The following is a 24,381-nucleotide window of genomic DNA, read 5'->3' as shown; positions in this document are numbered from 1 at the left end:
ATCCTTCCTTAGTCTCTGACAGGTCCTCCTACATCAGAGCCCCTTACTGCAGAAACTGGTGACTGGCTGCCACTTACCTCCAAAGGGGGGGGGGGTCCTATGAAGAACTCTGCTCTGTGGTCATACCCCAATTTCTTTTCTATTTATTTATTTATTTATTTATTTATTTATTTATTTATTTATTTATTATATATACAATATTCTGTCTTTGTATATGTCTGCAAGCCAGAAGAGGGCACCAGACCTCATTCCAGATGGTTGTGAGCCACCATGTGGTTGCGGGGAATTGAACTCAGGACCTTTGGAAGAGCAGGCAATGCTCTTAACCACTGAGCCATCTCTCCAGCCCCTCATACCCCAATTTCTAAAGGGTCTTGAGGTCCACTGTCACAGTCTGTTTGACATTTTATGTCATTAATCTGTATTTCCAACAGGTGATTAGGAATGACTGAAGATTTCAAAGCATACAGAAAGCTGAAAGACTTTAACACCACCACCTCAATTCAGCTACTAGCAATTTGCCACATATTTGCCTCACCAACCATTGTCCATCTATCTACTGCTCAAAAGCTTCTTGAGATGCATTTTAAAGTCAGTTTGTGTCATCAGCATGCACTGTCCATTTTCTGAAGCATTCAGCCAGGGACTTACCTCCCTATGAAATAAGTCTGAATTTTGAGAGCCAAGGGAATAGGATACTCCCTTACCAGAACAGAATGCTCCTGTCTGCAGAGAGGAAGATTTCTGCTCAGTCGGTAACTGAGCAACCAGGGAGCAGGGAGTTGGAGTTGATGGTTTTGAGGCAGGAGTAAAAGCTTTTAAGCTATTATTTTCCCAAAGCATTTGTCTCTCTATAGAAAAGCATCACAAAGTACCATTGACTTAGTTAATAATTGGCTTCTAAAAATAAGCACCATGTCAGCAGTGGTAGTCGGTGATCACAAGTTCTTGGCAACAGTGAAGCAGAACTGGAGTGCTGTGGGGTGGGTTGCAGGAGGCTGGATAATCCTGATTAGCTTGTCTTGTGAGCCCATTGTTCTCCTCTTGCACTGCTTGTCACTCTGGAGGGTAAAGGGGAAAAGCCAATGTGGCTTCTTTTTAATAGCTTTCTCTCTCTCTCTCTCTCTCTCTCTCTCTCTCTCTCTCTCTCTCTCTCTCTCTCTCTGTGTAAGCATGCACTCTACACTGAAAATTCTCTCTCTCTTTCCCTTTCCCCCTCTTTCTCTCAGTTGATGTTCTCACGTTAAAACACCAGGAACAGATTCCTTAACTTCTGCCTCCATCAATTGTTGGTTTTCTTGATGGGAACTTGGCCACAGCTAGCCATTTTTAATCCAGTCTGATCAACTCTGCATCTCTTCATAAACCCATGGTGAAATAGAAATACCTTCCTTACCAACCCCCTGGGAAGGTCGTATGTATTCAGTTAGCTGGGTTGCCCTCTGTCCTATGCTGTGGTTAGGGTCATTTCAAAAGTAGTCCCATTTGTTGCCTAAACGGAGGAAGAAACACGAGAACCACCAGGGTAGCTTTCTACCCATTTGAATCCACTTTCACAGACCAGCTTTGTTACCTCATTTTTTATGATGATTTCTTTATTAGGAAAGCTATTCAAATTAAAGAGCTGAAGCTATGTTCAATTAGAGGCAAATTAGAAGTAGCTTGTCAGCTTTCTGTGCTTTTCCCATTGATGAAGGAAACAGAGATGCTACAGTGTTTGTAGGAGCCTGCTGACTTGGGGAGGGGGTGTTCCTGGGATTTGGTATTGTCCTGATCTGGTCAGAAGGGGTCTGTGGCACTGAAGGCAGCCAGAATCACAGGACCAATTTGGTGGCATGAGCTTAGCATGGTCACAGCCTGGATAGAGGCTCTTGGAAACTAAGTGTATGTGTAAAGGGTGTTCTCACTCTGACTGTGCTTCCATTCCCTAGAGGCTCTCTACCATACTCAAGTCTAGATTGAGTTTCAGAATGCTCTTCTTGGTTGGCTCACCCCACCAAGATGAAATTGTGTTCTTTGTGATCAGAAGTCATTTATACTCTGTCCTGCGTTTGACAGTCTACACGGTTATATTTGCAGGCGTGTGTGTATGTGTATGTAACAGAAATTGGTTCATCTTGTCAGCATAGGATTTTTAAATTGATAATCGGTTTTAGTATTAATTCAGATAATTTGTTTTGGGAAGTCTGTATTTTTTTTAGATCTATTTTTATTTTATTGTGTGTGTCTATGTGTCTGTGAATGTACGCTATTGGTGGGTGGATGCCTTCATAAGCCAGAAAAGGGGTTGGATTCCCTCGAGCTAGATTCATAAGCAGTTGTGAGCTGCCTGATATGGGCGTTGGGAACTAAACTCGGGTCCTGTGGAAGAACAGGCAGTGCTTTTAGCCACTGAGCTGATTTCCTAGCCCCAGGTCTGTATTCTCGAATGACTCTTGTTTAGAAAGGAAGTTGCTTGGTGCCTGCCTACTGGTACCATTGCACAAAATGGATGTTTGGCATATTTAATTTATTTATATATTTGTTTTTCTACTTCAATAAATTAGTAATTTTGAAAGTAAAACATTTTCTATTTGTAGAAAATCTGTAAATAGTAGAAAGTGCAAGGAAAAAACTATCATGCAACAGAAGTCTCTAATAATCTTACTGCTTAGACAGAAGGGAACAACCCTAGTTAACATTTTGATTTCCTTTTTAACTTTGATAAGGTGTGCTCTGTTTGCCATGTTATATATGCTTTCCTTATCTCGCTGTCAATGGCTGCATCATAGAGATGAGATTTTGGAGACAGGATGCTTGTGGAAACTTGAAATGTACATCCAGAGTCTCACTCTGCTTCAAAGCTCAGCTTCAAGATCATTGTTTCTAGCTCTTCCCTTAGCCACTGTATCTGAGAATTACTTCCAGTGATGGATGTGTTTTCTCTTCAAGGAAAGAGGCCCTGCTCTGTTTTATTATTTCTGGTGACAGGGTCTTACTAGGTTGTGTAGTCCAGGCTTTCCTAAATCTTGTGATCCTCTTTCCCAGCCTCACATGGAGAATTCTCCCTGGGGGAGTGGACTGGGATGTGCAGACCTTACTGCCAGCAGCAAACCATCCCTGAAAAGACAATAATGAAACTCAGTTCAGCTTAACTTAGCTATCATTGGTTCAAACTTCTAGAGTCTGACACTAGGATTTTTTTGTTTTGTTTTGTTGTATTTAATTAAGCACAGTATAATTTTGGAAAAAAGGAGTTATGATAATTAAACAGTCCTATGTGTACGACAAAGTTTCAGACAAGTTTACAGTTAAACTCTTTAGAAAGTACATAGGACTTCTTCCATAAAGATGGTTACTCTTTAACTCTGAAATAGCACTCACAGTTTAGGGTTTAGGGAGAATGACTGAGGTAAACATAATGCCTGTGGAATAAATTAGGATTGAATATAGAAGTCACTTAGGCTGTTGTAAAATACAGATGATACCTCTCATAAGGATGGGTTTAATGAACTTAGAAGCCATGCTCAGTATTTAGGGGGAAAGGATAAACAAAACATGAATTCTGGAGGAGACAGGTGAAGCCTGGCTCTACAGATGGCAAAGGATCACCAGGTTGTAAACTTCATCCTTTCCAAACATTCCAGGAGGAAGACAGGTAAAATCTCCATCCTTTGAGGAGACAAGTCTGCATGTTTAACTTTTCTGGCTTTTCTGGTGCTTATCTGTGTGCACGAAGACCTCTTGCCCTATATATCTCTCAACCTCCACTCCCATCTGCTGTGGTTCTGAAAATCCTAAATGTGAATTTCTTTATTTCTGCCTTCACCAAGTCAGATCTTAAGGTGCATATGTGTGTGTGTATGTGGCATATCTGCTATGTTACTCTTCACCTTACTCCCTTGAGGCAGGGTCTCATTGACAGCCACGAGCTAGGCTGGCAGCCAGCAAGCTCCGGTGATCCTCCTGTCTCTTCCCTGCACAGTGCTGGGGTTACAGGTGTGGCACGTGGCCATACCTGGCTTTTGTTTTGTTTTGTTCTTTTGAGACAGGGTTTCTCTGTGTAGCCCGGACTGTCCTAGAACTCACTTTGTAGACAAGGCTGGCCTCAGACCCAGAGATCTGCCTGCTTCTGCCTCTCGAGTGCTGGGATTAATGGTGTGTGCCACCACACCTGGCCACCCATGCCTGGCTTTTTATGTGCATGCTGGGGATTTGAATTCAGGCCCTCATGCTTGCATAACAAACACCTTAAGTCACCGAGAAGTTTTCTAGGTGGGGCCTTGACCACAGCTGGCTATTTCTAGCCTTGTCTATCTCTGTATCTCTTCATGGACTCGTAATGAAGTGAACTGCACAGCATCTCAGGGCTGTGAAGCTATTGAGTGTCTTGGCATTCAGTCTTCCTGAAATATCCTGTTGATTTCTTTCCTTGTTCCTTCCTTTGCTTGATTCAGAAACCTGACTCCTAAGTATGACTTCAGAGATAACATTGCCTTCTGCATTAAGTCAGAATTGCTTCGTTCTTCTTCAGTGTATCTATAGTATTTGTCTTATGCCATTCTGATTTATTAGTTACAAATGTTGAGGAGAGGAGCTAGCTTCTTTTATATCTCTACCCATTTATATTTACCACATAGTCCATGACACTTTGTAGGAGTTATAGAATGAATGATTGCCTCCTATGACATTTTTCTTTTGATTGTTGTTGATCGATTTGTTAGGAGAATACTAGATGTCAGTCAACTGAAACGATAGTGCTAAAGCTACTAGCACTGGTGGCAGGACATAGGGCTCAGCCATTTAGAGCACTTGCTGCTTTTGTAAGTACTCTAAACCCAGGTTTGGTTCCCAGCACTCAGATGGTGGCTTAAGCCATTCCTAACTCCATTTCCAAGAGCTCCAGTGCTCTCTTCTGAGTTTGGAGGACATTTATTTATTTTTATTTTATGTGTACGAGTGCTTGCCTGCATACACAAATATGCACCACATGCATGCCTGGTGCTCTTGGACACCAGAAGGGGGCATTGGATCCCTTGGAACTGGAATTAAAGATGACTGTGAGCTGCTATGTGGGTTCTGAGAGCCGAACCAGGGCCCTCTACAGGAACAAGTGGTCTGAACTGCTGAGCCATCTCTCCTAAGACCCCATTTAAATTTGAAATTTTTAATTTCTAAGTGTTTATTTGTATGTATGCTACAGCACATGTGGAGGACAAAGAACAGCTTGTATGAATTGTTTTTCTCTTTCCACTGTGGGTTCTGGGCACTGAACTCAGGTTGTTAGTGTTATGTGGCCAGCACTCCTACCCACTGGGCTATGGTGCTAACCCCAAACAGCTAACTAGTGTATCAGGTTCTTAACTATATGCTAAATATTCTGTGTGCTTCATTTATTTAGTATTAGTTTGTTTAATCCTTATAACAGCCCGTGATTATAGTAGTAGCTTTATAATTATTCACAGCATTTTACAAGATGCAGAACCTGTTTAGAGTCGGTAGATAGTAAGCGGCAGAGTTAGTGTTTAACCTTTTGGCAGGCTGACTATAGAGCCGGCACAGCTGACACTATCCTATGCTGTCAGTCAGTGCAAAGCAAGCCTTTTTTATGACTACTCTGTATTAGTCATTTATTTAAGAGGCTCACAGGATTTTGTTTGATCATTATTTGAAGGCTGCCACAGTTTTTTGATAACTGGATCAAACTGAAGGATGCTTATCTGTTGAGCAGGTGTGTTGCATATGAGAGTCACTTTCTTCTGAAGTTTAATAGTTGATATGGTAGAAACATTGTCACTAACTGGCCCATATTCTTGTTCTTAGGATGGTGGGTCCTTGGATCAAGTGCTGAAGAAGGCTGGAAGAATTCCGGAGCAAATTTTAGGGAAAGTTAGCATTGCTGTGAGTATATAGTAAAGTTTTTATTCTAAAGTAATGAATTGAGAGGAAATAAGTAAGGGAGGAAGATAAGTCAGTGAAGGGAGTTTGTTTCAAAAATAGTGTTTCTCACTAGAAATTTTTCTGTAGAGAATGACTTTGAACTTCTGATACTTCTGCCTCTGCTGCTCCCCCAGTGCTAGGATGACAGGTGTGCACCACCACATCCAGTTTTATGCTGTGCTGGGGATCGAAGTGTTGGCCTTATACATGCAAGGCAAGCATTCTACCAACTGGGCTAAAAGCTCCAGCCCCGACTTTTATGTTAAAACCTGTGTCTGAAAAACAGGATAAGGTATCTGAGAACATTCTTATTGGTAGTAGTAGAAAAGGTCTTTAAAATTGCCAGTTTGGGAAAGAATCTCTTATAGGGTGTTTTGAAAAGTTACTTACACTTGCCATCCTCAGTTTCACCTGACAGTAATATGCTATAGAACATGTAATAGGCTGCTGGATAAGGCAGATTTGTTGTTGTTAGTGGAAATGTTGAAGAGAGACATTGTTTTTCTAAGCCAGTACCATTCCAGTTTCCCTTCTTTTTAACCTCCTTTCCTCCAGGTGATAAAAGGCCTGACATATCTGCGGGAGAAGCACAAGATTATGCACAGAGGTAAGAAAGTATTGCCAGATGTTACATTCTGAATTACAGCTGAAATCTGAAGGTTGTCATATCTTTTTTCTTGTTTTGTTTTGGAATGAAAGAATGAAAGCCCTTTACTAAGCTAGACATAACTACACATGACATTAGTCCCAGCAATTGGGAGGCAGAGGCAAGTGAATCTCTGTGAGTTCAAGGGCAGCCAGAGCTATATGGGCTATATGATGAGATCCTGTCTCAAAAAACAAAAACAAAAACAAAACAACAATAGCAACAAAAAAAAAAGAGCCCTGTATTAATGTTTTTTGTTTGTTTGTTGTGTATATGTGTTGTTGTTGCTCGTTTAGTTTGTTGGTTTTTGAGGTGATGTCCCTATGTATCCTGGCTGTCCTGGAACTCACTATGTAGATCAGGCTGACCTCAAACTCATAGAGATCTACCTGCCTCTACCTTCCCAGTGCATTTTTGTTTATTTTCTTTTGAGAGACAGGTTTTTCACATTGTAGAACAGGTTTGCTGGAAACTCACTGTCTGGCCCTTGAATCTATGATAGTCCTCCATCATCAGCTTCAGGGTTGTAGGCATGAGCACCTCACTGGCACTCTACACCAGCTACAGTCACAGCTCCAAGAATCTCTCTTTAAAATTACTTTAGAAGCCGAGCGGTGCTGGCAAACACTTAATCCCAGCGCTCGGGAGGCAGAGGCAGGTAAATCTCTGAGTTTGAGGCCAGCCTGGTCTACAGAGTGAGTTCTAGGACAACCAAGAAATATATACAGAAGTCTTCTACAATATATTAGTAACAGGCATGACGTGCAGGCCTTTAATTCTAGATCTTAGGAGGCAGAAGCAGGTGAATCTCCTGAATTCCATCTAGGCCAACCTGATCTACATAGTGATGTCCAGATCAACCAGAGTTGCATGGTAAAACCCTCTCTCACAAAAAAAGAAAATGTCAACAATATAAAGCTAGCCTTGTTTACAAATTACTTTGCTAGTGAGAAGTAGTAAAATATGACTAGCTGTTTTCAGGTATTGTTTGGACAGGTACCTTCTACTAGATGTGTAAGCTCTGGTCCTAGTGAGGTACTTTGCCTTGTCTGTACAAGCAGCTCTCTCTCTCTCTCTATCTCTCTTTATCTCTTTTCCCTCTCTTTAGATTTACTTAAATTTATTTCTTATGTATACAGTTCGGTCTGCATGTATGCCTACATGCCAGAAGAGGGCATCAGATCTCATTATAGATGGTTGTGAGCCACCATGTGGTTGCTGGGAATTGAATTTAGGACCTCTGGAAGAGCAGACAGGGCTCTTAACCTCTCATGTCCAGAGGATCCACACCAAATGGGAATGTAAGAGATAAGCTAGTTCTCATTCCTAACGATTTGTCTCTGCTTTCATGAAGCACACTTCCAGCCTCAGTATGGCTGATGTTCTCAGGTAATCAGTGCTCACACTTTGGCCAAATTATGGATTCTATGTGGTGAACTAGTCCTCTAGGATGTGCTGTGGTGCTATATAGGCCATTGTATTCTATTTCCCTTGGGTATCCAATGGGAAGAGCAGTCTGTGTTGAACTCTGATACATGTGATTTGTGAGCTGCTGGCCAGGCACTGGGAAGGAAGTCTGTGACATTCCAGTGATAGTCATGTGTAGGTGCATGAGTAGGCCCCTCCATGTTACCTACTCCCTCCTCACAGTATTTTCCTTTATCCAAGATAAGTAATTAATATTTATAAAATATTTATAGAATACCTGCCAAGTGCAGTTGCTGGATGAGTCATGTGAAGGCCATAGAGAAGGTTCATAGATGAATTATGTCTTCCAGGAGAAAGAGGATCTGTAATAACCTCACCAACTTTCTTCCCCCCCCCCCCCCACCATCTTTCTAATAGAACCTTATTAGTCAGGATTCTTTGATTGTATCAGACTTAAGATTACTTAATCAGAAGATAGAATATATTGGCTTGAGTCACCAGCAAGTCTGAAGGCAGTAATGAAGATGGGGTTAAAATTAGAGTCTCAGGACTCTGATCAACTTAGTCTTCCTCTTTTTTGTATGGCTTTCTTTTCAGGCAAATTCTCCAGCCCTTCTCCTCCTCTGGCCTCCCCCTCCCCTCCGCCCCAGGCAGGGTTTCTTTGTGTAGCTTTTTGTAGCCTGTCCTGGAACCAGATCTATAGACCAGGCTGACCTTAAACTCACAGAGATCTGCCTGCCTCTCTCTGCCTTTTGAATGCTGGGATTAAGATGTGCGCCACCACCACCTGGCTATGCAGATTCTCTTTAGTGAGGGCAGCATGAATCCTACCTGCCACTAATACATGAGGTCCTGAATGTACTCTACCCCAGCCAGATAAAGCTTCACCTGCTCTCCCTAGTCCACATTAGTGTTCAGCTCTGCTGGGGGTTCTGCTCTCACCTGGACTAGTGTTTGTGCCAGGGCATTAAAGTACTGTGGTAGGCCACCTGGGTTACATGTCACTGTTGTTCCCAGAGATGGAGCCTCGTGATTGACACCCAAACAAAACTATTGGGCATTTCAGAAGGAGCAGATCCCACTGACAAGGATGGAATCTGTTAATAGAAGTTGAGGAGAAGGAATGAATGTTGAAAGCAAGTAAATTAAAAGTACGGGTGTAGCACAATAATAGAGCATGTTCTTAGCATGCATAAGGCTGGGTTCAATTCCCAGTATTTAGAACAAAAGTAAAAGGTTTTCCATGACAAATAGGTTTTTTTGTACTCTAGAATAGGTTTTTATGCTCATGCAGTAAGTTTGATCAAGCTAAAATGAAAAAGTATAACATCAGGTTTATTTGAGCAAAGCAATCCTGGGCGGGTTCTCCAGTCCCAGAGATCGAGGCTGGAGAAGCCACACACCCGACCTAAAGCAGGGAGATTATATAACTTGTAGGTGAGAGGTGTCTGCCACAAGCTGGGTTTGTGCCCAAGTATAGTCAAAAATGGAACACTTTAGTGGGGGGACTTGAACTGCTGGCAACTTCAGGGGAGGAGCTGCTGTAGCTGCCAACAATGTGGAACAGGGCTTTTTGCACCTTCCCTTTATTGGTGATTCTCTGAGTGGGTGGAGTTTGGAGAGACAGGAATGGGGGAGCTGCAGGAGCTAGGTTATTAGCCAGTGCCAAAACAAGATGGAAGCCAGCTCATAAGGCTAGATACCATGGAGGGACAATAGTAGAGTCATTCTCAGCTTGAGGCTAGGAACCACATTAATTAGAGACAGCTGTTGTGGGATTGTCTTCTTCATGAGAACAGCTGATTTTAAGTTTTCTTGCTGGAGGTAAGTGGTGACTCACCCCACACAGTGACTGCCCCTAGGTAGTGGCTGCGGCACTGAATCTCCTGGGAGCTGCTGCCCATTAATTAAGTGGCTTCCAAACCATGTCCTTCCCTTTAGCATCTTGACTGCAGGTAAAAGTTCATAGGAGAGTGGCGGTGGTGGAGCACGCCTTTAATCCCAGCACTCTGGAGGCAGAGGCAGATGGATCTCTGTGAGTTCAAGGCCAGCCTGGTCTACAAGTCTCAAAAAAACAAAACAAATAAAAAAAGTTAATAGGAGGCTGTTTCCGACTCTACCATTGGCCCCTTGAGTGATCTCAGCAGAATTGTCAGTAACTTCTCAGTCTCACCTCTTCCATTTCTTTGAACAGCCTAGGATCAGATGAAACCCTGGCCAGTGACTGTCTAATAGCACCAAGGTGATTTAATAAAAAAGCATTGAGCAGGGTGTGGTGGTGCATGCCTTTAATCCTAGCATCTGGGAGTCAGAGACAGGCAGATCTCTCTCTTTTAGATGACTTGTCCTTGTCAGGCACTGTCCTGAGGGCTTTTCTCACAGAAAGTTGGGGTGGCCTCTGCCTCCCCAAATCACCTGGCATGAGGATGTACCATGTTTAAGGGCAGCCTGGTTTACATGGCAAGTTCCAGGCCAGCCAGGACAAAAAAGTTAGACTTTGTCTCCCTTCCCTTCAATTAAAACCCAAAAAACAAACATTGAACATACAAACATTCTGAACTCCTGCCCTCACAGAGGTTCTGGTCCAAGTTGGAGAAGCAGGAAAAGTCAGATCAAAGATTGATGGGTGCAATGATGCAAAGGGTTGGGATTTGTATTGAGCCAGTGGGCTCCCTTTCGTCCTGTCAGGAAAAGGCTAGGATTTTAGAGGGAGCATGTTTGACATACAAATGAACTGCAGCTGAAGCTGGTGATGAGCACATGGTTGCTGGTTACTGTCTATGGATCTAGACTACACAAGGACTGAATAATGCCCTTGTCGGTCTCTCCTGTACTCCTTTAAGTATGGCCCTCACCAGACTAAGAACGGTTGGTGTGTGGCCTCTTGAACTCTTGTCTGGACTTTTTTCTTTCTATTTTTTTAAAAATTTATTTATTTATTAATTATGTCTACAGTGTTCTTCCTGCAGGCCAGAAGAGGGCACCAGATCTCATTACAGATGGTTGTAAGCCACCACATGGTTGCTGGGAATTGAACTCAGGACCTCTGGGAGAGCAGCCAGTGCTCTTAACCTCTGAGACATCTCTCCAGCCCCTTGTCCGGACTTATCTATGGTGCCTGGCTTTGGTGGAGCCTGGGTCCACATATTGACATTAGCACAGACATCTCCTTTTTCTCCTTAAAAACCACTCCTGCAGGGGCTGGAGAGATGGCTCAGCGGTTAAGAGCATTGCCTGCTCTTCCAAAGGTCCTGAGTTCAATTCGCAGCAACCACATGGTGGCTCACAACCACCTGTAATGAGATTTGGTATCCTCTTCTGGCCTGTAGGCATATATGCGGGCAGAACACTGTATATATATTAAATCTTTTTTTTAAAAGATGTATTTATTATGTATACAATGTTCTGTCTATATGTATGCTTACAGGCCAGAAGAGGGTACCAGATCTCATTACAGATGGCTGTGAGCAACCATGTGGTTGCTGGGAATTGAACTCAGGATCTCTGGAAGAGCATCCAGTGCTCTTAACCTCTGAGCCATCTCTCCAGCCCTATAATAAATCTTAAAGAGAAAGAAAGAAAAGAAAGGAAGACTGAACAAACTGAACAGACTGAACAAACCATGGGGAACAAGTCAGTCAGCAAAGTAGAGTGTAGTTTCCGTTTCAGTTCTTCTTCTGTGTTCCTGCTCTGACTTCCTTTGGTGATGGAGTGTGACCTGAGAGTTGCTTTTGGTCATAGTGTTTTATCACAGCAGCAGAAACATAACCAAGGAGGGTTCTTTTTTGTGGGGTATGCACATATATACATGTGGGTGTGTGCATGTTGGTGTATGTGAGTGTGTAGACCAGAAGTCGACACTATATGTCTTCCTCAGTTGATCTCTGCTTTATTTTTGAGACAAAGTCTCTCAGTGGACTTGGAGCACAGTGTTTTGGCTAGCTTAACTGAACGGTGAGCCTCAGGGATCCATCTGTTCCCTCACCCGAAGCACTAATTTTACGTGTATACTACTGTGCCCCACTGTTTGTATGGGTGCTGGGGATCACACACAGGTCCTTGTACTTGTACAAGCACTTCACTGCCTGGGTCATTGCCCTAGCCCCAGTGAATCTATCTTTGATGGGACTGTTACTTTTTTATTTTTGGCAAGGAACTTCATTGTGAAGCCTCAGTTTCCATGTATATGATATGGACCAGCTCTGCCAGATGTTGCTATAGGGCCATAGAAATGAGAAAAGAAGGACCCAGAGCTGGAAGAATTTCCCTTGCTGACCTCTTTTCCTATCCTTCCAGGACCCCACTTACTATGCTCTCTGAATGTCACCCTTATATATCTTGCTCTGGATTTTCTGTTTCCAAAATCTGTACTACTGCTCCAAATGGCATGTGCTATAAGAATGGAACCCTGGACTCTGTAATGTGTGTCACCGATAAGATTTGTGTTCCCATTACTGTCAGGCTGGGTGGACAGTGAGTTGGTGAGAGGGTACAGGAGGGCACACTATGAAAGCATTTAAAAACCTATTGTGTCTTGGATGGGAGAGGAACGTCCTTGCAGTGTGGTTGCTGGGCTTGGCAGTAAAGAGGAGGGGATAAAAATAGTTGCTGGTTAGGACTTAACTTACAGGCTCTGCTTGCTGCTTGAACTCAGTTATAGCCACAGAGGTGGAGATGCCTTGAAGGCCTCTTGCAGTTAGACTCTGGTGGAGGTTGAATGGGCTGGAACTGAGGACACAGCAGTATGTGGAGAGTAGAGTAGGTAGGGTTTCTCTGTGTAACAGCCGTAGCTGGAACTAGCTCTTATAGGCCAGGCCGGCCTTGAACTCACAGAGATCCACCTACCTCTGCCTCCCAAGTGCTGGGATTTAAGGCATACACCACAGCTGCCTGAAAGACCCTGTCTTAAAAAAATAGTAAATAATGACAAATACAATAGCTCATTTAAAACAAACCGGTCCTTACTGCCTAAGGTCCCTTCACTTTTGGATCCACTTTGTCACAGAAGAGCCTGTCTGCTATCCATCTTTGTCACTGCTTACTCCTCTGCAGGGTTCTTGCCCTTTCCTTCCATCCCTTCCTCTGATTCTCTTGGGCTTCCCACCTCTACACCTGTCTCCTGCCCTTCTCGTCCTCCATGCCTAGCCATTAAGTTCCATCTTAAGGAATGTGACTTAGCCAAATATAAAAAATTAAAAAAAGGACTCACCATACAGGGAATTTCCTGGAGGGTTGCTCTGCCTCTTTCACCTGCTTGTTAGCCTTGCTAGTAAGCAGCAGCCATCAGTGGGTGATACCAGTTGAGCTCACTCAGAGAACTGAGGCATAGCTCCGTCTGTGTCTTCATGGTTATACTGTGTACACTACCTCTCTGGGGATCACATCCTTTGGGACAAGGACTGTGCCCTTTTGCTCATTGCTTAGTTAGTGCGGAATCCTATTCTGTGTTTGTAGCATAAACAAATGGCTCCCAGAGCATTTTATGCAGATCTCTTGTTTTAGCAGGTAGGAAATGTCCAGAAGTCAAACTTGCCAATATGTGCTCTTGGGAAAATTTAGGAAGCTTTGAATAGTGGTTATTTTCATGTCACAAAAGAATACTTGATCCACTTAGTTTTACATAAAACTTCTTTTGTTTTCCTGTTTGGTGCTGTGGATGGAACCCAGGCTTCGAAAGTGCTAGTTAGATAAGCACCCTTCCACTGCCAGCTCTTTGCTCTATTTTTTGGAGATTCCCCGTTGCTAAAGAGAATAGACCAGTGGGACGAAAAGGAAGCACCATTCAGTATTGGGTGGGTTTCTTAGCAGCTTGGAAGCCCAGGGGGTACTTCACACAGAATATTGCTTGGCTAACAACACCTGATCTTGAAGGGCTGGGACAGAACTGGAGGCTTGGATAAGCCATTCAGAAGTACTGGGCCTCTCATGTGAATCACCTTTGAGGCATCTGCTGGGGAAGTGTGGGAAGAAGCTCAGGTAAATCTCCCAAACTGGGAAGGGGACTAGGAGATACTAGATACCAAATGTAGACACCAGAGGGTGAGTAGAAAGGACATTTCAGATGCAGGGAACAGTAAAACTTGGCTAGGAGCAGCATTTACTCTGGGGCAGTTAGATGCAGACCAGCCTGGATTAGAGGGAGGGTAGATGGGGGATAAGAAACATTGGAAAGTTTGCAAAGCCAGGAAAGGGAGCTTTGGGCAGTTTTTCAAGGCAGATGGGAGCCACAGCAGTCTCTGTCCTGGCAGAGTTCTAGTTGCCATGTGTACAGGGTGGAGGAGATAATCTGGGGAGAGGAGTATGCAGAGGGCTGGCGGTACCCAGCTATACTAAGGTACCCCTGGAGATCAGGAAATGAATCTATGCTGGCCTTGTTTGACATCTCACACTTACTACTGTCAAAGAAGAGTTAGCTGGGCTAACTGGGTGGGGGTAGGGTAAAGAACATGTTCTGGCTGGTACTCCCACAGCATACGCTAGTATTGCTAAGTCTTCTGGTCACCAGCAGGGCTGCATGCAGTGTATCTGAAGCCTGAAGGGTCAGAACAGGGTAAAGCCCTTCAGGGTATCCTCTCATTCTTTCCAGCCCCAGTGATCTCTGCAGCCTGGGGCAGGTCTAGGAGGCTGAAGCTGGAGCTCAGAAGGGAGAAGAAGGTTATGTAATCTTGAATGCAGAGGCCTGCTTGCCATGTGAATAGAAATCAGATGCAAAGACATCTAGTGGCAGCTGAGCCTGGAGGGAGAGAAGCAGCAATGCCAGCAAATACAACCCACTCAGGAGAGGATGCTCTGGGCTGAGGAGGTCACCTCTGGAGATGGTGTATGTGTAGTATATCAGCTGCCCCTGTCAGAGAGGATAAGTGGACTTGCTCAAGACTACATGTAGTATAGGTATCAAGGGTCAAGCCAGTGCTTCTCTCTTGCTTCAGGTCATACCAGAAAGGCCATGGGAGGCATCTGGGATGGGTGAGAAGTATTGGGGAAGAAGGCTCATGTTGGAAGCCTTCCATGTGCTGCCCCTACCAGGCCCTATAGGCACATTACACCCCTGGCTCTTCCTAGGTCGGCCCCATATCCTGAACATGTGACCTCCGAGGTCTGTCCTCTTATAAGGTCTGTCCTTACAAGAAGGGTCTCTTGTAAGCTGTGTTGGAGAAGGGACAGATGGCCCCTCGCCTCCCACCTATCAAAGTAGTTCTCCAGTGGTGATTCTTGCACACTTACCTGCTCTCACCTGCTGTGGACTATCTGGCATTATACACTTATCACTGGTTGATTTATCACCTGACACCAGTTGCATGTGAACTGGATGTTACTGGGAACTTGGCAGCATGTCCCTGTTCTTTTCCTAGTACTGCAGGGTGCCTGTTTGAGGCAGGTGCTCAGTGACAAGTAGGTGAGAGACTGCTGAGTAATGTGGTCATTAAGAATGTGGTAGGACGCTAGACTGAGGACAGTTTTTGCTGTGACCTTGAATAAGCTCTGGGCCCTTAGATCTGTATTGGAAGTGGAGAAAAACCTGATGCATTTAAGATTCCTCCTAGTACCTGAGCTCTGGGGGCTTCTGTGGGAGGCAGAGTTGCAGAGAGGTTTCTACAGTTTCTAGAGTTGCTAGACCTGACATTTCTAGTGTTTGGGAGTGATAGTGAGGGCTGGGTCTTGGAAAGACCACACTATGGTGTGCTTTGTGTATCAGATGCCTATGCCTACACTGAGTGTAGATATGCTCATTCTTTTCTTAAGCTTGGGCCTTAACAAGGTCAGACAGACTCTGAGAGTCCTCCCTGCCTTGCTGGAGCTGGTCTCAAGTGAGGCTGACGATGATGTGGGTTAGCTGGCTCAGGGGAGGGGCTAAGTGAGATGTTATAGGGCAGATATTATAGGACTACACAGAGAAACCCTGTGATCTCAGGAAACTGAGGAAGGAGGATCTTACAGCCATTTCTTTTTAGTCTGATCAGTAGTCAAATACTGTGTCTTGCTAGTAGGGGTGGGTGTCTGAAGTAATAGACTTTAGAATCTTTTTTTCCCTTTCCTTTTGTGTTATAGAGACAGGGTTTCTCTGTGTAGCCCCAGCTGTCCTAGAACTGACTCTGTAGACCAGGCTGGCCTCTAACTCAAAGGTCTGCCTGCCTCTGCCTCCCAAGAGCAGGTATGCCCTGCTCTTGTTCATGATAACTGACTCCTTCTGTTGAGTCATGTGACCGGGTCTGCACTCTCAAAGAGTAGACATCTTTTGTCAACTGTGTCTGGAGTTCGCAAGTCAAGGATTGCTTGTGATGGGGACATGTGTGGTCTGTAGAGCACTGACCTCCTTTCCCAAATCACCAGTGTTAATTCTCTCATTTCCTGTTCTCTCTTCACAGATGTCAAGCCTTCCAACATCCTAGTGAACTCCCGTGGGGAGATCAAACTCTGTGATTTTGGGGTCAGCGGGCAGCTAATTGACTCCATGGCCAACTCCTTTGTAGGCACAAGGTCATACATGTCGGTACGAACTGAAGTTCCCTTCCGTCAGTGTCTCTGTTGGCTTCATTCTTAGAGCATAAACAGCCACATTTTATAGACCATAGAGCCCCAGATTTGTGCTGTGTGGTGATGCATAGGGACTGAGGCACAGTGACCCTCAGAGAGAGAGCTAGTATCTTCCTTTCACAAATGTTCACAGGTAATTGGGGTTTCAACCACTAGAAGGGATTGTGCTCTCCTCGCTCCAGTCTGGCTTCCATCCTGGAGAGACTGAGAAGCCACCTGACATCTTACCTGATTGTCAGATCCTCAAACTAAGATACACAGACTTGACCATAGCTCAGCTATCCCACTGCTGGTCCCCAGCCTTTTATCCTCTAGTGGCCCTGCTTAGAGTCTGTTTGGAATCATTTCCTCCATTCTGCATCTTTCCTCCCTCTCCTTCCTCTTCGCTGCATGTCTCTGGATCATTTACCTGCCTCCTGTCCAGCTCCTGGTTAGAGTCTGTTCTGGCCCAGTCAGTACCCCATCTTGGCAGTCCTCCCTCCTGAGCCCAACTCTGCTGGCTCCCACTGTCACCTGAGCGCTGCATGCAGTTGTCCCCATGTCCATGGCCATGCCATCATGGAGTCTTTCCCTTTCCTGTACCTCAGGCTCCTAGGAATACCCAGGTGTCTTTCCTAGGGCCTTGCAGAGGTCTGGCACATTGAGAATGTTAGGAATGGCTGGTGAGTGGATGCTGTCAGGTTGACTGAATGAGAGGGTCTTTGGATAGCCCATTTGTAAGTATTACAGGACAAGATGGAAGTCTGCAGGGAATACTACAGAGGCAATGCACAGGAGGATTAGAGTTGGTAGTTTTTACAGAACCAAGGGAAAAATGCAGGTACAGATGTTAAGGACAGTCCTGGCCCAGTGTTTCATACACAAAGAGCTGTCACACACTTGAGTGTCGCAATCCATCCCTGCAGTTTTACCATCAGTAGAGATGATGGTTCCTATGTAGGAGGTGAGGATAGCTAGGGCTAAGGAACCAGCAGTCCTTACTCCCTATGTAGGGGCTATGTCCATGTCCCCTCTGGCTCCCTACTGACCCCAACTCCCACTGTGACTCCACAACACTTACTCTACACCCCTACTGTAGAGTCTACAGGGGATTAGTACATACACCCCCCCCCCCAACTCCAGTGGCTACAGGGAAGTTCTGCTCTTTGCATCATGATTGCCTCTTCCCTAGATGGGGAAGTTGAGCAGTTTGTACCCTGGGACATTCAGTTGTCAACTCTCAAGTTCAAACTCAATTAGGCCTTAGGACTTATTGATCCATGGTTTAGTGGTTGGGTTTCTGTGGTTATATGGTTAGTTTCAAAATAGTTCAGTGTTAGAGTTGGTGGAAAATCCCATGGGATAATGGGTGGGTGTCTAAATAAATACACTATGATCAGAGTGAAGGTTTTTTTCATAGGATTCTTGAAATACATGTCTGCTTGAACTAATGCTCCGTGTAGAGACAGATAGGCTATGCTGTTTCCTTTCTGGCACTTCCCGTCATTGTCAGCTCATGTTTGTATACTGTTCTGCAACATCTAAAGGTTTTCATTTCACTTGGTCCCTGCTGTGGCACTAATAAGTAGACTGGATATTATGTCATTGTTACCAGTTAGCAGCAGACCCATTTGATATATAGGAAAACTGAGACTCAGGATCACATAATGTTTAAGTCCCTGAGTTGGAACTCACGGTAAGCCTCTCATGTGGGTTTGAGACGGGCTACCCTGCTTGTGCAGGACAGAGGCCAGACTGGGCAAAGCTAGAACCTCAAGCAGCTAGGACCCTGACTCCTTGGATGCTGCCAGCTGAGGAAGGGGCCAGGGAAAGTAGAACAATAAGGAGAGATCAGAGCCATAATAAATACAGGCCACATCTAAGAGGCCAGAGGAGCTTTAACTGTGTGAGGTAGCAGTAAGGGACACCAGAAGGTAAAAGCACTGAAATAGCCCTGGGGACCTGGCTAGAGCAAGAAGTGTGACCATCTGTCTCCCCTGTAGCCCGAGAGACTCCAAGGGACTCACTACTCCGTGCAGTCGGACATCTGGAGCATGGGGCTCTCTCTGGTGGAGATGGCAGTTGGGAGATACCCCATCCCTCCTCCTGATGCCAAGGAGCTGGAGCTGCTGTTTGGATGCCAGGTGGAAGGAGATGCAGCTGAAACGCCACCCCGGCCGAGGACCCCTGGGAGGCCCCTCAGCTGTGAGTGACCTGCTATCCACAGTTAGGACTGTGGGGATACTGTTGGGGATTTCTGGGTGGCTGCTTCTCTTTGGGTGTCTGTCAGGCTGGTTCTTTGAGGAGCAACAAGGGTCCCTTGGGGTGGGTACAGGAAACAATTGTTCCTGCCAACAATACCAGCTGTTTGTTGAATACTTGCTGTGATCCAGGTGCCATGCTTAGCACTTATCAATATTAATTTTCTTTTTAATATTGTGGATTTCTTTTTAATTATGGTAAGGTTCACGTAACAAAGTCTGTATGTTTAAGTATATATTATAATTAAGTGGTTTATAGTATATACTTCTGTTGTACAGCTGCCACCACCAGCACAATCTTTCTAGAACATTTCCATCACCCCCAGATCATCTTTCCCCACTACCAGTTAGTTACTCTTACTTCCCACCAGCCCATCATCTGGCAACCACTGATCTGCTCATTTCCCGTCTCCATGGATCTGCCAAATGTGCTCTAATTTTAAAGCAGTATGTTCATGAGCACTGTGATGATCTCTGCTTCAGGGAAGAAACTGAGGCACAGAGCACTTTCCTTGCCAAGATCACATAGACCATAAGAAGTGGCCAATCTTACTGCTAAGGCATAAACTTAGCAGCAGCACACGCTTCTGAATGATGTACACTGAGGTGCCTGGCTTTTTTTTTTTTTTTTTTTTTTTTCGAGACAGGGTTTCTCTGTGGTTTTGGAACCTGTCCTGGAACTAGCTCTGTAAACCAGGCTGGTCTCGAACTCAGAGATCCGCCTGCCTCTGCCTCCCGAGTGCTGGGATTAAAGGCGTGAGCCACCATCGCCCGGCTGCTGCCTGGCTCTTGTACATCCTTCTCATACAACTTTCTCAGGCTTTTGTTTAGTTATTTAGTTTGGTGTTTTGTTTTTGCTTGAAGTTTTTTTGAGGTACAGTGTAACTCTGAGTGACCTGAAACTTTCTCTGTAGAGCAGGCTAGCTTTTGCTCCCTGAAATTGCCCCCTGCTTTTGCCTCCTAAGTGCTGGGATTAAATACATGTGCCACCGTACCTGGCTAGCCTTCTCATTTTTATGTGACTTCTGTTTGGAGTAACTGTCTGACCAGGGAGAACTGGTCTTTATCCTGTTAACCTAGTGACTGAACGTGTACAGGAAGAGAGAGGCATCAGTGCTTGAAGGGCATGTCTTGTTTTTTTTCATTTTTGTTTTTAATATTGTGGTCATTCTATCTCTATCATCTATCTATCTATCTATCTATCTATCTATCTATCTATCTATCTATCTATCTATCTATCTATCTATCTATCTATCTATCGACAGGGTTTCTCTGTGGAACAGCCCTGGCTGTCCTGGAACTTACTTTGTAGACCAGACTGGCCTCAAATTCCCAGAGATCCGCCTGCCTCTGCCTCCCGAGTGCTGGGATTAAAGGCGTGCGCCACCACCGCCTGGCCCAACTGTCCTTTTTAAATAGTTTGACATTTCAAGCATTGTAAGGAAGATGAGAGAACTGGAAATTGTCAGTTGAGCACATTTCAAACGAAATGTTCCTCATGGTCAATTGCTTGTGATCTTAGGGCAGGAAAGGAAGAAATCCATGCTCAGGGCGAACTAAAAACAAATTCTAAGCCTGAGAGTACGGCTTAGTGGTAGAGCTTGCCTAGCACTTGTGAAGCTGTGGGCTCTACTTATACAGTGCACATAAGCCAAGCCCAAATATAGCCCTGCACTTATTTACTTGTTATGCCATTGGCTGCTCTGTAAATGAAGGATGGCAAGATGAATTGTCATTTGATTCCCATCCCAAAGATCTATTCTTTGACTCGGTGGTCAACTGATTTGCCTGAGGTCACACATCTAGGATGTTACTGAGCAAAGACTCATAGCCTAGCCTTCTGGATTCTCTCCATGTTTAGGCCTTGACTAAAGTAGCTTTTTATTAATGATCTGTGATCAACCCCTTGACTCATATTGGCAAGTAGCTTCTTGTCTATATCTACATTTTTTTAATTTCTTCTGTATAAATCTGCAGCATATGGAATGGACAGCCGACCTCCCATGGCAATTTTTGAGTTGTTGGATTATATAGTCAATGAGGTAAGTGCTGCCAGGTTTCCTTAACCTAAGTTATTCTACTTAGGAAAGTAGTTATGAGGGCTGGAGAGATGGTTTAGTAGTTAAGAGTACTGTCTGTTCTTCCAGAGGTCGTAAGTTCAATTCCCAGGAACCACATGGTGGCTCACAACCATCTATCCTGGGATCTGATGCCCTCTTCTGGCATAAAGTTGTACATAGAGCTAGGGCACTCATACATAAAGCTTTAAAAAAAAGTTATGAGCTGGTGAGATGGCTCGGTGGGTAAGCACAGTGGTTGTTCTTGCAGAGGATCTGGGTTCAATTCCCAGCACTCACATGATAGCTCATAACCATCTGTAACCCTAGTTCCAACGGATCTGACACCCTCCTTTGTGGATACTGCATGCATGTAATACACAGACATACATATGGACAAAATACACACATAAAATTAAAAAACAAACACATGGAAAGGGAAAAAATAAAATAGCAGTTATGAGTGTCTTGGTATATACCTGTGATCCCAGTACTCAGATTGAGACAGGAGAGTTTTAAGCCCGGGACAGAACTGGACTACATAGTAAGATCCCTGTCTCAGAAGTGTAGGTGAAAGAGAAAACCATGGCTGACTTGGTCAGCATGCCTGTGACCTCTGTATATATTTCTTGGCTGTCCTAGAACTGGCTCTGTAGATCAGGCTGGCCTTCAGTTCTCAGCCATCCACCCACTTATGCCTTCTGAGTGCTGGGATTAAAGACGTGCACCACCACCATCCAGCTGCTTCTTTTAAAGTGCTGTTTAAAAAGCTGTGTCTAGGGCTGGAGAGATGGCTCAGAGGTTAAGAGCACTGTCTGCTCTTCTAGAGGTCCTGAGTTCAATTTCCAGCAACCACTTGGTGGCTCACAACCATCTGTAATGAGATCTGGCACCCTCTTCTGGCAAGTATATGTATAACAAATAAATTTTTTAAAAATGCTGTGACTATAGAAAGATGTGGAACATCCATTATCAGTTCTGTGAATAAGCACATTACTTTGGGTTGAAGTGGCTCAGTCTTGTAATCCTAGCACATGGGAGGCCAAGGGAGAATATAATGACTTCTGGGCTAGCCTGCACTATAGAATGAGACACTCTCTAAAAGAAGAGAAAAAAGTTTAGAGAAAAATCTTTTTTAATGTGCCTACTAAAAAGGCAATTAAAAATCAAACTCTTATTGTTACTCTTGGTTGACTTTAATATAAAGAGTCATACCTCTTGTGAAATCATGGAGGAGACTTGCCCCAAGGTTTGCTCCAGCGTAACTTGGGGGCAGCACATGGATGTGAGGAAGCCCAGTGGACCAGCACTCTGTCTTGCAGAGGAGCAGCCTTGGCAGTTGATAAGAAGGGATGAGTGCTGTTACCTTTCACAGGCAGCACTGGGCTCAGATACAGTTGTCACCTTTCTTTGCCTCAAGAAATCTTGTGTCCTCTGAAAACAGACCCTTAAAGGCACAAAAGGTCCACTATCACAAACTCTACAGGGAATAACCTGCATTTATGTTTTCCTGCTCACCAGGAAACCTAGTTTACTTCTCTAATATGTGCAGAGCAGTGTGCCAAATAGCACGGGGCAGGGCAGAACAGTGCAGGCTTGAGAGGCTCATCAGTGCAGGGTGGGCCATCTGTCCTCTGCCTATTGAAGCCTACATGGCTCTAGGTGGGTGGCCTGTTGGGGAGGCTGCCTGGACCACCTGTGCAGCTCTGTACACTGCTTTCCTCACTCTGTTCTTCAAGCCAAACTGCCTTTGCCCTCTTCTTATAGGTAAGGAAACTGGGGCTCCAGGATGGGTAGTAGCTATGTCTTTTCCCCAGTGCTTTCTGTCACCTACCTTTTTCCATTCCCTGACCCCAAGTGTCTTTGTTTGCACTCAGCCCTTCCTTGTCTGCCCTTTCTTATTTTCTCTTGAATATTCCTCACCACCTCAGCAGCAGGGACAATTTACTGGGAGAAGCTTGCTCAGGGCCACTATTGTACAATCTGGATGGGAGCTGACCTCAAATTGTTTTTAGTAGGGTACTTGTATTTTGTTTTTGTAATGCTGAGGATCAAACCTGCCTCATACATGCTATGCAAACTCTCTACCACTGAACTGAGCCACGTGTGCAGAACCAGGGTTGGTTCTGTTTGTTTTAGGTAAGCTCTCATCATGTAGCCTGGCCTAGTCTCAAATGCCTCAGCCTTCCAAAATGATGGGACTGCAAGCAGGTACCACCCAATTAGTGGTTTTTCTCCCTCCCTCCCTCTCTCCCTCCCTCCCTGTTTTTTAAAACAGGATCTCACTATATATTTCTGACTTGAATTCACTATGTAGACCAGGCTGGCCTAGAACTCAAGAGATCTACCTACTTCTGCTTTCTGAATGCTTTAGCTGATGTCTCATTAGAGCAGGGACATCACAGGTCTATCTCAAGTACTGCTCCTCCCAAGAAAGCTACATTGCTGGCACAGGTCATGTCAACTGCAGATTTCCTCAAGCTACTGTCAGGATCTGTGTCAGGGACCTGGGAGATGCCACTCTGCTACAGTGTGTGGGCAGTATTCATCCATACTCAGCCTTGCCAGTTAATGTGTTAACTTTCTGTGACTATTCAGGGCTCTGAAAACAGTTTCGTTTTGTGGTTTCTGGGAGTACTGTCAGGCTGAAGTGGTGCTTCCTGGTTTGTGCATTCCTGAGGCTTCTGCTATTGGTAACTACTGCTGACCCTTCCAGGCCAGTCACACTCTTACACTATTCTTATTCTGCACCTGAGGGTCTAAACTCAGAGGGTTCTAGAGCTAATAGCACAGCCTTATTTCATAGGAGACTGAACAGGCTGAGGGAAACATGGTTTGTTCAGTCACTAGAGTGGTAGAATACTTGAAGTGGTCCCAATAAGGTGAACCAGGACGAACAGGACTTCTTAAGGCCACTTTCCTGGAACTGATGAGGGTAGCAGTGGCCAGAGGCATGGTGGGGAGGTGACTGGAGCAGGGGTCTAGAGTTTCACATGGTGATATGTTTGCAGCCTCCTCCAAAATTGCCCAGTGGAGTATTCAGTCTGGAATTCCAAGATTTTGTGAATAAATGGTAAGTTTGCACTACATTCCCGAGACCCTGGCCTTACCCTTTCCCTGTCCTCTAACCCTGGTTGCTGTTATACCCCTTGTAGCACTGGCACGTGTTACTCTTACTTGAACTGCAGGGATCATCCTGTTGCTTCCTGACCTTGATTTAATTCAGCAAGACATCCTTTGTGTGCTCAGGCATGATGGTGTGCCTAGAATGGAGGAGGAAGAGCCAGGCTCAGGCCCCTAGTTCCTCAGCCTTCATGTAAGGGGCAGTGACTGGAAACCAGTGTTCTCACATTAATCTTCCTTCTTTTCAGCTTGATAAAGAACCCTGCAGAGAGAGCAGACCTGAAGCAGCTCATGGTGAGTCTCAGAGCCTGTTTATTCATCTCACTTGACCATTTGTCTGTCTTGCCCCAGCCCTCATTCTTTAGTCAGGGTTGGGGCTGCACAGTGCCAGATGTGAGTTACAGGGGGGACCTGGGATGCGAGTCAGGGAGGG

General features: G+C 44.8%; 1 protein-coding gene across 3 annotated transcripts in view; it reads left to right on the top strand.

The window, feature by feature from the left end:
• The window catches only part of Map2k1 (mitogen-activated protein kinase kinase 1), a 69,464-nt gene that overhangs the window by 43,637 nt on the left and 1,446 nt on the right, over positions 1–24,381 (top strand). For 2 of the 3 annotated variants that reach the window (XM_050151998.1, XM_050151997.1), the window contains exons 4-10: positions 5,803–5,880; positions 6,475–6,526; positions 16,360–16,484; positions 18,511–18,712; positions 20,746–20,810; positions 23,837–23,898; positions 24,197–24,242. In XM_050151998.1, the coding sequence (XP_050007955.1) occupies positions 5,803–5,880; positions 6,475–6,526; positions 16,360–16,484; positions 18,511–18,712; positions 20,746–20,810; positions 23,837–23,898; positions 24,197–24,242 (630 nt within the window). The remainder of the gene's footprint in view (positions 1–5,802; positions 5,881–6,474; positions 6,527–16,359; positions 16,485–18,510; positions 18,713–20,745; positions 20,811–23,836; positions 23,899–24,196; positions 24,243–24,381) is intronic. The other variant, XM_050151999.1, reaches the window with a different exon arrangement.

Source organism: Alexandromys fortis, unplaced genomic scaffold (genome assembly GCF_014885135.2).
Source record: "Alexandromys fortis isolate MF-2015 unplaced genomic scaffold, M_Fortis_MF-2015_v1.1 scaffold_70, whole genome shotgun sequence".
NCBI lineage: Eukaryota > Metazoa > Chordata > Mammalia > Rodentia > Cricetidae > Alexandromys > Alexandromys fortis.
This window is presented reverse-complemented; position numbering and strand designations above follow the sequence as displayed.